At 35.8% G+C, this 15,088-nt stretch overlaps 1 protein-coding gene across 5 annotated transcripts in view; it reads left to right on the top strand.

Moving 5' to 3' along the window:
* MAPK10 (mitogen-activated protein kinase 10) overlaps positions 1–15,088 on the top strand; it is a 350,755-nt gene that overhangs the window by 171,867 nt on the left and 163,800 nt on the right. For 4 of the 5 annotated variants that reach the window (XM_073805431.1, XM_073805430.1, XM_073805432.1 and 1 more), the window contains one exon: positions 10,902–10,973. In XM_073805431.1, coding sequence (XP_073661532.1) covers positions 10,908–10,973 — 66 coding nt within the window. In that variant the 5' untranslated portion in view covers positions 10,902–10,907. Of the gene's footprint in view, positions 1–10,901; positions 11,001–15,088 lie in introns of all 5 variants that reach the window. The other variant, XM_019926674.3, reaches the window with a different exon arrangement.

Genomic DNA, 15,088 nt, shown 5'->3' with positions numbered 1-15,088 from the left:
GCCAGGGTCCCGTGATCCAGGGACAACTTACCTGGGAGAATGCATGGCATGCCTCAGGCTGCTGCAACGTCATGCTGGCCTCTGCCGCTGCAGGCTTGCCCCGAACTCCATACCCCTCCCTCCCCCCGGCCTGAGTGAGCCAGAGCCCCCGAATTAAATGCTTCTTTAACCCCATCCTGTCTGAGCAAAGAACAGACACCCTCAGGCGACCTACACAAAGAGGCGGGTCCAAATCCAAAGCTGAACCCTGGAAGCTGTGCAAATGAAGAAGAGAAAGGGAAATTTCTCCCAGCAGCCCCAGGAGCAGCAGATTAAATTTCCACGATCAACTTGAAGTACCTGCATCCCTGCATCTGTGGAATACCTGAATAGACAACGAATCATACCAAATTGAGGAGGTGGACTTTGGGAGCAATGATACATTTTTTTCCCCCCTTTTTCTCTTTTTCTGAGTGTGTATGTGTAAGCTTCTGTATGATTTTGTCTGTATAGCTTTGATTTTACCATTTGTCCTAGGGTTCTGTCTGTCCATTTTGTTGTGTTTTGGTTTTTTATTACTTAAAAATTTTTTTTCTTAATAATAATTTTTTTTATATAAATTTATTTTATTTATTTATTTGACTGCATTGGGTCTTCATTTCTGTGTGAGGGCTTTCTCTAGTTGTGGCGAGCGAGGGCCACTCTTCATTGCGGTGCACAGGCCTCTCACTGTCGCGGCCCCTCCCGTTGCGGAGCACAGGCTCCAGATGCGAAGGCTCAGTAGTTGTGGCTCACAGGCCCAGTTGCTCCGCGGCATGTGGGATCCTCCCAGACCAGGGCCCGAACCCGTGTCCCCTGCATTGGCAGGCAGATTCTCAACCACTGCGCCACCAGGGAAGCCCCAATAATTATTTTTTATTTTAATAACTTTATTTTATTTTATCTTCTTCTTTCTTTCTTTCTTTCTTTTCTCCATTTTATTCTGAGCCGTGTGGAGGACAGGCTCTTGGTGCTCCAGCCAGGCATCAGGGCTATGCCACTGAGATGGGAGAGCCAAGTTCAGGACACTGGTCCACAAGAGACCTCCCAGCTCCACGTAATATCAAACGGTGAAAATCTCCCAGAGATCTCCATCTCAATGCCAAGACCCAGCTAAACTCAATGACCAGCAAACTACAGTGCACAACACCCTATGCCAAACAACTAGCAAGACAGGAACACAACTCCATCCATTAGCACAGAGGTTGCCCAAAATCATATGAAGGCCACAGACACCCCAAAACACACCATCAGATGTGGACCTGGTGGATTGGCAACTATATGCCAATAAAATGGACAACCTGGAAGAAATGGACAAATTCTTAGAAATGCACAACCTTCTGAGACTGAACCAGGAAGAAATAGAAAATCTGAACAGACCAATCACACACACTGAAATTGAAACTGTGATTAAAAATCTTCCAACAAACAAAAGCCCAGGACCAGAGGGCTTCACAGGTGAATTCTATCAAACATTTAGAGAAGAGCTAACACCTATCCTTCTCAAACTCTTACAAAATGTAGCAGAGGGGGGGGCACTCCCAAACTCATTCTACGAGGCCACCATCACTCTGATATCAAAACCAGACAAAGATGTCACAAAGAAAGAAAAGTGCAGGTCAGTATCACTGATGAACATAGATGTAAAAATCCTTAACAAAATACTAGCAAACAGAATCCAACAGCACATTAAAAGGATCATACACCATGATCAAGTGGGGTTTATTCCAGGAATGCAAGGATTCTTCAATATACACAAATCAATCAACATGATACACCATATTAACAAATTGAAGGAGAAAAACCATATGATCATCTCAATAGATGCAGAAAAAGCTTTCGACAAAATTCAATACCCATTTATTACAAAAACCCTCCAGAAAGTAGACATAGAGAGAACTTTCCTCAACATAATAAAGGCTATATGTGACAAACCCACAGCCAACATCATCCTCAATGGTGAAAAACTGAAAGCATTTCCACTAAGATCAGGAATAAGACATGGTTGCCCACTCTCACCACTCTTATTCAACATAGTTTTGGAAGTTTTAGCCACAGCAATCAGAGAAGAACAAGAAATAAAAGGAATCCAATTTGGAAAAGAAGAAGTAAAGCTGTCGCTCTTTGCAGATGACATGATACTATACATAAAGTATCCTAAAGATGTTACCAGAAAATTACTAGAGCTAATCAATGAATCTGGTAAGGTATCAGGATACAAAATTAATGCACAGAAATCTCTTGCAATCCTATATACTAATGATGAAAACTCTGAAAGTGAAATTAAGAAAATACTCGCATTTACCATTGCAATAAAAAGAATAAAATATCTAGGTATAAATCTACCTAAGGAGACAAAAGACTTGTATGCAGAAAATTATAAGACACTGATGAAAGAAATTAAAGATGATACAAATAGATGGAGAGATATACCATGTTCTTGGATTAGAAGAATCAACATTGTGAAAATGACTCTACTACCCAAAGCAATCTATAGATTCAATGCAATCCCTATCAAACTACCACTGGCATTTCTCACAGAACTAGAACAAAAAATTTCACAATTTGTATGGAAACACAAAAGACCCTGAATAGCCATAGCAATCTTGAGAAAGAAAAATGGAGCTGGAGGAATCAGGCTCTCTGACTTCAGACTGTACTACAAAGCTACAGTAATCAAGACAGTATGGTACTGGCACAGTAACAGAAATATAGATCAATGGAACAGGATAGAAAGCCCAGAGTTAACTCCACGCATATATGGTCACCTTATCTTTAATAAAGGAGACAAGAATATACAGTGGAGAAAAGACAGCCTCTTCAATAAGTGGTGCTGGGAAAACTGGACAGGTACATGTAAAAGAATGAAATTAGAACACTCCCTAACACCATACACAAAAATAAACTCAAAATGGATTAAAGACCTAAATGTAAGTCCAGACACCATCAAACTCTTAGAGGAAAGCACAGGCAGAACACTCTATGACATAAATCACTGCAAGATCCTTTTTGACCCACCTCCTAGAGAAATGGAAATAAAAACAAAAATAAACATATGGGACCTAATGAAACTTCAAAGCTTTTGCACCACAAAGGAATTCATAAACAAGACGAAAAGACAACCCTCAGAATGGGAGAAAATATTTGTAAATGAAACAACTGATAAAGGATTAATCTCCAAAACATACAAGCAGCTCATGCAGCTCAATATCAAAAAACAAACAACCCAATCCAAAAATGGGCAGAAGACCTAAATAGACATTTCTCCAAAGAAGATATACAGATTGCCAAGAAACACATGAAAGAATGCTCAACATCATTAATCATTAGAGAAATGCAAATCAAAACTACAATGAGATATCATCTCACACCAGTCAGAATGGCCATCATCAAAAAACCTACAAACAATAAATGCTGGAAAGGGTGTGGAAAAAATGGAACCCTCTTGCACTGTTGGGGGAATGTAAATTGATACAGCCACTATGGAGAACAGTATGGAGATTCCTTAAAAATCTAAAAATAGAACTACCATACAACCCAGCAATCCCACTACTGGGCATATACTCTGAGAAAACCATAATTTAAAAATAATCATGTGCCAAAATGTTCCTTGCAGCTCTATTTACAATAGCCAGGACATGGAAGCAACCTAAGTGTCCATCAACAGATGAATGGATAAAGAAGATGTGGCACATATATACAATGGAATATTACTCAGCCATAAAAAGAATGAAACTGAGTTTTTTGTAGTGAGATGGGTGGACCTAGAGACTCATACAGAGTGAAGTAAGTCAGAAAGAGAAAAACACATACCATATGCTAACACACGTATATGGAATCTAAAAAATAAAAAAAGAAAGAAAAAAGAAAATGATCAGAAGAACCTAGGGGCAAGATGGGAATAAATATACAGACCTACTAGAGAATGGAGTTGAGGATACAGGGAGGGGGAATGATAAGCTGGGACAAAGTGATTGATAGAGTGGCATGGACATATATACACTACCAAACGTAAAATAGATAGCTAGTGGGAAGCAGCTGCATAACACAGGGAGATCAGCTTCGTGCTTTGTGACCACCTAGAGGGGTAGGATAGGGATGGTGGGAGGGAGGGAGATGCAAGAGGGAAGAGATATGGGGACATATGTGTATGTATAACTGATTCACTTTGTTATAAAGCAGAAACTGACACACCATTGTAAAGCAATTATACTCTAATAAAGATGTTTAAAAAAAAAGAAATTGAAAATATAACTACCATATGATCCAGAAATCCCATTTCTGGATATATATCCAAAGAAAATAAACCATTATCTCAGAGAGATATCTGTACTCCCATGTTCACTGCAGCATTATTCACAATAGCCAAGGTATAAAAATCAGAGAGTAGATAAGTGATTGCCACTGGCTTGGTGGGGGAGGAGAAATAGTGTAGGGAGACGTTGGTAATAGGGCACAGACTATCATTATAAGTTGAGTAAGATCCACAAGAGGATCTAACGTATAACATGGTGACTATAGTTCATAGCACTGTATTATATAATCAAAACTTCCTAGAGAGTAGAACTTAAATGTCTCACCAATAAAGGGGGCAGGGAATATGTGAGGTGATGGATGTGTGAATTAACTAGATTGGGGAAGTTCTTTCACAACGTATGCATACAAGTCATCATATTAAACTTTTTTTTAATTTTTTTTTTTTTTTTTTTTGCGGTACACAGACCTCTCACTGTTGTGGCCTTTCCTGTTGCGGAGCACAGGCTCCGGATGCGCAGGCTCCGCGGCCATGGCTCACGGGCCCAGCTGCTCCGCGGCATGTGGGATCTTCCCGGACCGGGGCACAAACCCGTGTCCCCTGCATCGGCAGGCGGACTCTCAACCACTGCGCCACCAGGGAAGCCCCCATATTGAACACTTTAAATGTCTTAAGCAATTTATTTGTCAGTTATACTTCAATAAAGCTAAAAACAAGAAAAAAAAAGAATATAGGGATAAAATACAAAACTAATTGTATGATGGTAGACTTAAACTCAATAACATCCATAGTTACTTTAGATGAAAATGGATCAGTGTACCTGTTAAAAGGCAGAGATTATCAACAAGTCATCACTTCTCTTCAATATTGTACTGGAGGCAGGACAATTAGGCAAGAAAAGTCAGATCGGAAAGGAAAAGCGAAAACTGTCTTCACTTGCAGATGACATTTCTGTGTATAAAGAAAATCCTAAACCATCAACAAAATATTTACTAGATTTAAGTGAATTTAATAGGGTTCTAGATACAACATCACTTACAAAAATCAACTTTATTTTTAGAAATAAGCATTTAGGAAATGGAAATGAAAACATGCCATTTACAATAGCATCAAAAAATATAAATGCTAAAGAATAAACTTAAAAAAAAATAAGGTCTATCTATATACTGTAAACTACAAAAGATTCCTGTGATAAATTAAAGAGAACTGAAGTAAATGAACAAATATACTATGATTGTGGATAAAACACCCAATATTAAGATATCTATTCTTTCCCAGGTGAGCTATAGTTCTGATGCAATCCCAATCAAAATTCTAGAACGCTTTTTTAAAATTTTGAAATGTTAGGCTGATTTTAAAATTAATGTGGAAATGCAGAGGCCTAGAATAGTCCCAAAAATAAAAGAGAAGAAAAATTTGGGGACTTACCTAATTTTAAGACTATTATAAAGCTACACTTATCAAGACAGGATAGTATTAGGGTGAAGACAGACAACAGATAAATGGAATAGAATAGAATCCTGAAATAGACTTGCATTGGTACAATCAACTGATTTTTTAACCAAGGCAGCAAGGCAACTCAATATGGAAAGGCAAATCTTTTCACTAAGAATGCTTGAACAACTGCGTATCATTAAGGAATAAAAGTGAACCTCAGCATATACATCACACCACGAATTAAAGTTAATTGGAGAGGTATCATAGACCTAAAAGTAAAATCAACAATGTAAAGCTTCATGAAGAAAATGTGGAAGAATATCCTCATGAACTTGGATTGGGAAAGATCCCTTGAGAAAATGAAGAAAGCACTAATAATAAAAGAAAAATAAATCATAAAATAAATTTCATAAAAATTAAATATTACTCACTAAAAGAAAGCATCAATAAGCTGAGTATGCAAGCTACAGACTGAAAGAAAATATTCATAATACATGTAACTGACAGTAAACTTTAATCTGAAATAGAGAATTTCTGCAATTTGTATAAAAAGACAAACAACTCACTTCCGCCACCCACAGTCCCACCAAATGGGCAAAGTATTATACTTGAAAAGTCACTCTACCGAGTAAGATAAATAAATGGCCAATAAACTCATGAGAAACATTCTCAACACTATTAGTCATCAGGGAAATAAAAAATAAAACCATAATGAAATACTACTAAACACTCACTAGAATGATTAAAATTTAGAAAACTGATAACAACACCAAAATGTTGACAAGGATGTGAAGCAACCGAATTTTTATGCATTGCTACAGGGGGTAGAAAATGTGTCTGACAATTTTTAATAAGTTAAATATATTCCTATCCCACGATCCAACAATTCCTTCTTTAGGTATTTTTCCCAAAAGAAATGAAAACATATTTGTGCAAAAATACATGTGTATAAATGTTCGTGCAGCATTATTGATATCCAAAAAATAGAAACACCTAAAATGTCTAAAAGCAGAATAGAGAATAGATAAACTGATACATTTTACTCAGCAGAAAAAAAGAACAACTACTGATACTTTTGCCAACATGGATGAATTCTAAAAGAAGCCCAATGAAAAAGAGTATATACTGTATTATTTCATTTATATAAGTTCTAGGACAAGAAAAACTAATCTATAGAGAGAAAGAAGTTAGAACATTGTTGCATGGGGGGTGGGGACTATTGTCAAGAAAAGGGTACGGGGATTTTCAGACTTTACCTTTATCACAATGTGAGTTACATGGATATATGCATTTGTCAAAACTCATCAATCTGCACACTTTAGAACTGTTCATTTTGCTGTGTATAAATTATACCTGGGCAAACTAAATTTTTAAAAAATTAAAAATAAGAAGTGGAGGTAACTATCTGGCAAAAATTATGCATGAATCTCATGGAAATGCAATAAAACAATCTCACAGATTGAAATTTGAGGAGTAAATTTTTTCTTTTGTTGTTTTGTTTTACTTTTTATTTATTTTATGACTGTATTTTAGTAACATTTTTTTCCTGTAGCAGATTTAGTTTCTCATATAACAAAAAGTCTAGAATTAGAAAAATCCAGAATTTCTTAATTCAGTAGTTTAATGGTATCATCAAGCACAGAGTTCTTTCTATTGTTCTGCTTTACACTGCTCAGCATTTCTTAAGATCATTTCCTATTAGTGGCTTTACAAGCGTTTTTGTTCCAGACATCCATGAAGAGACAACAATGCCTAGCAAGAGAATGAAGGACCTTGTTCCTTGTGTCACATGAACCTTTTTCTATTATAAAATATCACAGACATATCAAATAGCCTATATTTTATACCTGTAGGGTTTAAAGAATAATAGTGAAATAATGTTGCATGACATCACTACTCAGCTCAAAGTAGTCATAACGAATACCATTGAAAACCCCTGCATGCCCCTATCTAGGGGTGTTCTTCCCCTCCCTAGGAGATAGCCAATCTCTTGAATTTTGCATTTTTTATTCTTTTGCTTTTCTTTATAGTTTTATCATAGTAAAAAGACATTCTTAAATAATATATTGTTTAGTTGTGTATATTTTGTAACTTTCGTAAGTAAAGTTACCCATGACTTCTTTTCATTCATTTACCATGTTTATATTTGGCACGTTGATATTTGTTTCTTTATACAACCATTTCATTACCATATGGTATTCCACTAAATGAATGTACCATAGTTTATTTATTCATTGGTCTTTCTGTGATTATCTTTTTCCAGTATTAATTTTTATTATTTATTTTACTATTACAAAAGTATTCTAATGAACTGCCTTTTATATATATCTTGGTAGTAAAACACAAGAGTTTCTCTGGAAATATGTGTAGAAGTAGAATTGGTGGGTGTTAGGCTATGCAGAAGTTTACTGTGTAATGCTATTTTCCCCCTAAATTTGGTTGTTCCAACTGTCAAAATTATCAGCAGTGTATAAATATTCCCATCTGATCAACCGCTTTGCAAAAACTGAATATTATCATACTTTTCAGCTTTTATTAATATGATAGGTACAAAACAGTATCTCAATGTGGCTTTAAATTACACATATATTTATGAGCCTTTTTATATTTCTTTTTTTAATAAAATGTATTCCATATTGTTTGCCCATTCTTCTGTTGGGTTCTTTATCTTTTTCCTCTTATATTTTAGGAGCTATTTATAGATTCTGGATAAATCTTCCTCTGGTTATATGTGTTTCAAATATTTTTTCTAAATTTATGGACTACTTCTTTATCACATTTTTTCATAAACAGAAATGATTCATTTTAAATAGTCTATTTTATCAGTAGTTTCCTTTTTAACTTAGCATATTTACATATTATTTATGATGTATTCCTCAGACATTCAACTACATTTCCTTCTATATTATTTAAAGTTTGGCCTTTCCTGAAAATTTTAATATGTCTGGAATTGTGTTTTGTATGCAATATGAGGTAGGGGTTGTCAAGAACTTTGAAGAGCTTTAGCTGTTACCCTACTTGCAAGCTAACAAGGTAGCTTGCCACAGTTTCATGAATGCTGGCAGAAGATAAGCGATTCCTGGGTCAGATCAAAGTTCTTTACTACTCACGTTAATAACAGGAGCTAGAGTGTCAGAATTCATGCCAGTTTCTCAGGCTCATTTCCCACAGAACAACTCAAAGAAGGTCAGGTGACTACTGCACATACAGTGAGTGGTGCTATTGAAGAGGAACCCCAAGCTTAGGGAACCCAAATCTCTTATGGTGGATGGTTAGCATGCCTGACCTTTGCCCCAGAGGGCCACCTTACCTATATTATACTGGAGAGCAATCAAACCTGCCTTATGCTCCAGAAGGAGATATGTTTGCTCTATAACCATGCTTGAGAAGATAGTCTGGAATAACGGCAGCCAGTGCCTCTGCCTGTAAGACATGCAGAAATATGAGAAGCCGATAGACAATTGTCTCTAACAAGGACAATTCCTCCCTCCCCTTGCCCCAATATTTATGACCAATTGTCTCAGCTTGGTTTAATGCATAGTCTCTCCTTTCCCCAGATATCTTTAATATAGTCAGGTTTAAATGTCTATATTAACATAATTTAGCATAATCAGTTTCCATATATGTATGTGTCTGTTTCTGGGCTCTCTGTTCTATTAATCAGTAGTCTACCTCTGTATCCACCCTGCGTACCTTACTTACTACAACTTTATAATAAATCCTGATCTCTGGTAGAGCAACTCCCTCCCCAACCTCCACAAATACCCACCTTATTCTTCTTCAGAAATGTCTCACATAGTCTAGTCCTTTCATTCTTCCTTGTATTTAAAAAATCTACACAGGTTCCAATGTAAAATAATTTTTCTTGCAATTCAGACCTTCCTTCTGGGATTGTTTTGCTTGCTCCAGAATTTTGTTTGAAACTTTCTATAGTAAACTTTATGCAGGTGTCTCTGTTGTAACTTCCCACCATAGATAGCTTCCAAGCTTTGGTTCCTGTACTCTGCATGCTGCCCTTTAAAAGCTAAATTTCTGATCTTCAGACATCAGCAGATGGTCTGAGGACGAGTGACAGTTTCAGCTCATTTATTTCTCTGCATGGATCCTTTCACATTGTTTTCAGCCTTTCAGAATTTTTCTTGCCTTTTTTTGGGCAGCTCAGCTATTCATTTTAAAAGGCATTTTGTCTATTTCACCTAACCTTTCTAGAAGTTTTGCACTGAAAGTGGTTTTCAAGATATCTAATCATTCATATTGCCAGAAACAGAAGTCTTGTGTCAATAGTGGTTTTAAAATTGTTTAATCTCACAGAATTGTATCTTGCACACAATACATATTCAACAAAGTGTGTTTAATTGAACTGAATAAGATTTTGGTTGGGTTTTTCTGATGCTGCCTCATCATTCCCAAATAACCCAGTACCTAATTTGGCATTTCCACTGTTAGATTATTATCCTCTCCTTAAAACTTTACAACATTAAAAAATATTTTAAACATACAGAAAGCAATATACTTGAAATCTTTGTACTTACCACCAAGATTAAATACATGTTAACGTAGTGTCCTATTTTCTTTAATCTATGGTTATATGGGTAGATAACAAAGCAATGTATATTATTTTGTGTACTTTAAAATTTTACATTAATAATACAGTGATATTCATACTTTTTTGAAAGCTTATTTTTTTCCCCACTCAACATCATGTTTGAAATATTTTCCATGGTGATACCCTAAGCTTTGATTCAAATATTCCAAGTCCTGTCTGTAATTTTATTATAAATTAAATTTTATTTAATAGTCCCTTTATTCTACAACAAATATTCTTATTATATATATATCCTCTTGAGCATGTATTTGAGAATTTTTAAAAATTAGTTGCCTAGAACTGAAAGTGTTCTATAATAGGATGTACTTAACTTTAACACATTAGGTATATCCAGTTTCTTATATCTGGTCTTTATGATTGTGATGACATTGATCATTATAGAAGATAGGACATTTTTAAACCTTATTTTATTATTTAATATTTACAATTTGTGAAAAGCACCTAGTACTGGTCTGGACAAGGATTATGCTGAATATATGTAGTGCCTGAAACCTTGTGTATAATTCAAATTATGCTGAAGTTTATACTATTCAATAATGAATAATTAGGTGATTTGGAAATTCATGCCCCCATTTTTTTCTATAGGTATTTATGAGCCTCCATTTATTGTACTACTGCAGTGAACCAACCTTGGATGTGAAAATTGCCTTTTGTCAGGTGTGTGTTCCTTACAGGTAAAACAAGGTACAGTATATTCACTTGTATTTCCATTTTGCCATCCCATCTTGCAAATGTTCCACACTAAAGTTAATGTTTATGTAATGTTAAAAGTAGCTTAGGAAGTAGAAGCTGGTACCTAGATGCTTTCCCCCCCCCCCAGTTCATTTATGTTAGAATAGGAATGAAGATAATTCTTTTTAATGTTTATAAATATAGTACTTGATCACTGCATAAAGTGATTTCTTACTAGATTTAACATCATTAATATGTCTTTTTCAAATCCTTAAAATGTGGTTTTATTCATCAAACTAGCTAAAGTCTATGATATTATTTTTCATCCAAGAACTGATGAGCCCCAAGTAGAGTACCTCTAGTACTGAAATATAATAATATGTAGGTAGTGCTCAGTTTGTTTTCTGATGTTCAGTTCTAACCAGTAGTTGATAACAAAGATAAAACAACAATAATGACTAATAAAGGTATCTTTAACCTACAGTGAACACTAGTGAGAATATGTTGTGCATGGACCAGATAAGAGTCTGCACTCCTGTGTTCATACAAGTGATATTCTTAAAAAAGAGCCCAGCTGGGGTACCTGTACCTACTCTAAGTATGTTTAGGTAGTTCTAACTTAAGCCTGTTGTCATGGCATAATTAATAGTGCTCATTTTTACTCTCAGGAATTTTTATTTGGCCAGTAAATTTCATGGTAACTCTATTCATACCCCAAGCAGAGAGCACTTCTGTTTTTTCTGTAATGATTTTCATTGCATGTTATCATCACGATGGGCTGAAAACAGAGAATGACATGCATCCCTTGAAACAGGTTTAAAGAAAAACTCTGCAGCTTCTATTATTTTAATACAATATTTTCTGATTCTAGAAGTAACATGTACTGATTATAGAAAATATATAAAAATACAAAGGGAAACAAAACATTGGTAAATCTATTCTCCCTGAGCGTAGTTAGAATTTCTATGGAAAAGTAAAATGTGTTACGTGCTATGAATGGGATTTACTGTCTGTTTCATCTCCCTGACCTGTAAATTCTTGCAGTGCCAAAAGCCTCAGACTTTCAGATAACTTCTCTTCTCTAACTAGAACTCTGGACATCTTGGTTTAGAAATTCCAAATCTGCCACTGATTAGCCATTTACTTGTGAGCTTGGGCAAGTTAGTTAACCTTGCTGTGCTTCAGTTTATTTGTAAAAAGGGAAAAAAGTAATAGTACCTACCTTCTAGGTTTATGAGAATTAAGTGAGCTAATACTTGCATAGAACTGAGTACAGTGCTGGAATATATTTTTGTTAAATAGCTAACTAAATCTTAAATATATTTACATTCACTCTTCTGGTGCTCCCATTGAGTCCTAGTGTTTTAAATATTATCAGTATCTTGAATACTCCCCAGTTATATCTCCAACACAAACCTCTCCCCGAAACCAGACTCATAAACCCAATTGCTTGTTCTATATCTCAGCTCAGATGGCTAATAGGCATAGCAAATGATACATATACCAAACCAAACCCTTGATCTTTCCTCTAAAATTGCTCTGCTCTAATTCAGTAAATGCTAAATCCATCTTTCCAGTTGCTTAGAGCAAAATCTTCAGAATCATCTTTTGGACAATAATTTACATCCAATCTGTCAGCAAATTCTGTTGGCGCTACTTTAAAAATATATCTGGAATCTCACTACTTCTCACCATTTTCTCCAGCACCATTCTGATCCAAACCTGGATTATTGTAAGAGCTTCCACTTTTGCTCACCCCCAAATGGTTTACTCTCAAAACATCAGCAAGAGTGATATTTGAAAAATATAAGTGAGATCATGTCACTCCTTGGTTAAAAACAAAAAAAAGCAAAGCAAAAAAACCTTCCAGTCAAGTGAGATGTCTTCCCATCTCACTTATGGTAAAAATTCTTAAAATAAATACACAAGCCTTTGCCATGTAGCCACCCGGACACCCCTCCTTCAAATGCTCTTCCTTTATTATCCACTTGGCTCACGCCTTCACCACCTTCAGGACTTGGCTCAAATGTCATTTTTAAGGGAGTCTTTCCTGCCTATCCTATTTAAAGTTGCCCCTTCCTAATCTATACTGCCTATCCCACACCGACTACCCAACTTCCCTGTCTTTCTATTTTTTTCCCTCCATAACACTTTTTGGTATCTGATACACTATATATGTAACTAGCACGTTGCTTCTCTCTCTCTGCTAGAATGCATTTTTCAGTTGGGCAGGGATTGTTTTTCAGTGGTGTGCTGTGAGCTCACATAGGCTCACAAGAGTTGATTGTGCACATCCCTTCTCAGCTTTAAGTTCAATGATGTCAAGTTGGTAGATTGAACTTTGTCATGATAGGAATATGTACATTGTGTAAATAAACAATTACTGCCGATAAGTTCTCTCCTCTCTCTCACCCCCAGCCATTTGTTGAACAATTAGCAGCACATGGTTGGGATTTTGTCTCTTTTGCACACTGCTGTACTGTAGCACTAAGAATAGTATCTGGCATAGTGTGGGCTCGCACCAAATATTTGCTTAATGAATGAATGATATATGTTTGGTTAATGCAATCAATTGCAACTGTGGTAGTGCCCTGGTGAAAAATGAGCAGACCTGAATTTCTGGTTAAAATATCTGGGCCTACCATTTGCAAGCTGTATGACTGTGAGCCATTTCCTTAGTGTCCATGATCCTAGCCATTTACCATGGGCATTAGTACTTAAGAAACAAACCACAAACAAACAAAAAAGTTTATTTTTTACATATTTCAAGATTAAGTCTGAATTTCAAAAATTATCAATAAAAAAGCCTTAAAACTTCAGCTATTACTTTTAATCCAAAAAGTTTTTTTGTAGGTTGAAGTTATTTTTAAATCAGCTCCCAAAATTTGGGTACAGATGCAGAATGTCTATTTCTAGGAAGAGTTCTTTTAAAGCAAAGGAATAAAGAGAAGTGAAGCATGAACTTTCTTAATGACTCTGATTTTTTTGCTTACTATGAGCTTTTGATATCTAGAAAATATACATGCATATTCTGTAACTTAAAAATATCATAGCAAGCAGAATATTTCTAGTTGTGACTCAGAGTGCTTTATTTACTTTCCGGGTAGAATTTTTTTTTTTTTTCGGTACGCGGACCTCTCACTGTTGTGGCCTCTCCCGTTGCGGAGCACAGGCTCCGGACGCGCAGGCTCAGCGGCCATGGCTCACGGGCCCAGCCAATCCGTGGGATCTTCCCGGACCGGGCCATGAACCCGTGTCCTCTGCATCGGCAGGCGGACTCCCAACCACTGCCTCACCAGGGAAGCTCAGGGTAGAATTTTTATTTGATGATAATGTTTATTTTTTTTCTTTCCTGTAGCTCTGAGCCTCATTTAGTATTCTAGTAATTTAAATAAAATACTGTATTTTTAGAGGCAGAATTATCTACTTGGGTTTACTTTCAAACTATGTGCTTTGGAAGCTTCTCATTTCATGAGATATCTCATGGATCCTTGGTATGCAGTGGTGTTTAACACCATCTCCAGCAGAGTTAGGTTGCTCCCAACTTCTTGCCACACAGACAATACACAAAGACCTTTAAGTAACTTGTCAACAATTAGTGATCAAGTGTATCCAGAATTCAGGTCTCTTGAGTCTTAATCTGTGGCTTTAAAAAATTATATCATATTTATAATTTTTTCACTGTTATCAGTAAGAAATCACAGAAAATATAGAAAATAAAATTGCCTAGGTAGTTATTTATCAACAGTAAATATGTACATTATCTGTAGTAGTATTAACCTTTTTTTCTTAGTTGAATTATTTGAAGAACATGGGATTCATTGAGCTACTCCTATTAATTTCGTTGCTTTTTTCTTTAAAAAAGATCAAGCAGCTTTTGCAGGCAAGACGTTTCTTGTAATATTCTGGAGAGAAATTTGTCTTAGACGATGAAAAAATAATCTTTAGTTTGCACTTGTATGAATCCTTTACAAAAATATAGACTGACAGGGAATTGAAAGTGCAAAAGCTCTTGATCCTCCTGAGAAATAGGTAAGCCTTCGTCGCCTGCTTTTCTCAATTAAATAAAGAAGGGCAGAACTATTAAATTTCACTCTATG

Source organism: Tursiops truncatus, chromosome 5, assembly GCF_011762595.2.
Source record: "Tursiops truncatus isolate mTurTru1 chromosome 5, mTurTru1.mat.Y, whole genome shotgun sequence".
NCBI lineage: Eukaryota > Metazoa > Chordata > Mammalia > Artiodactyla > Delphinidae > Tursiops > Tursiops truncatus.
The sequence above is the reverse complement of the archived record's forward strand: the minus strand, read 5'-3'. Positions and strand labels throughout refer to the sequence as shown.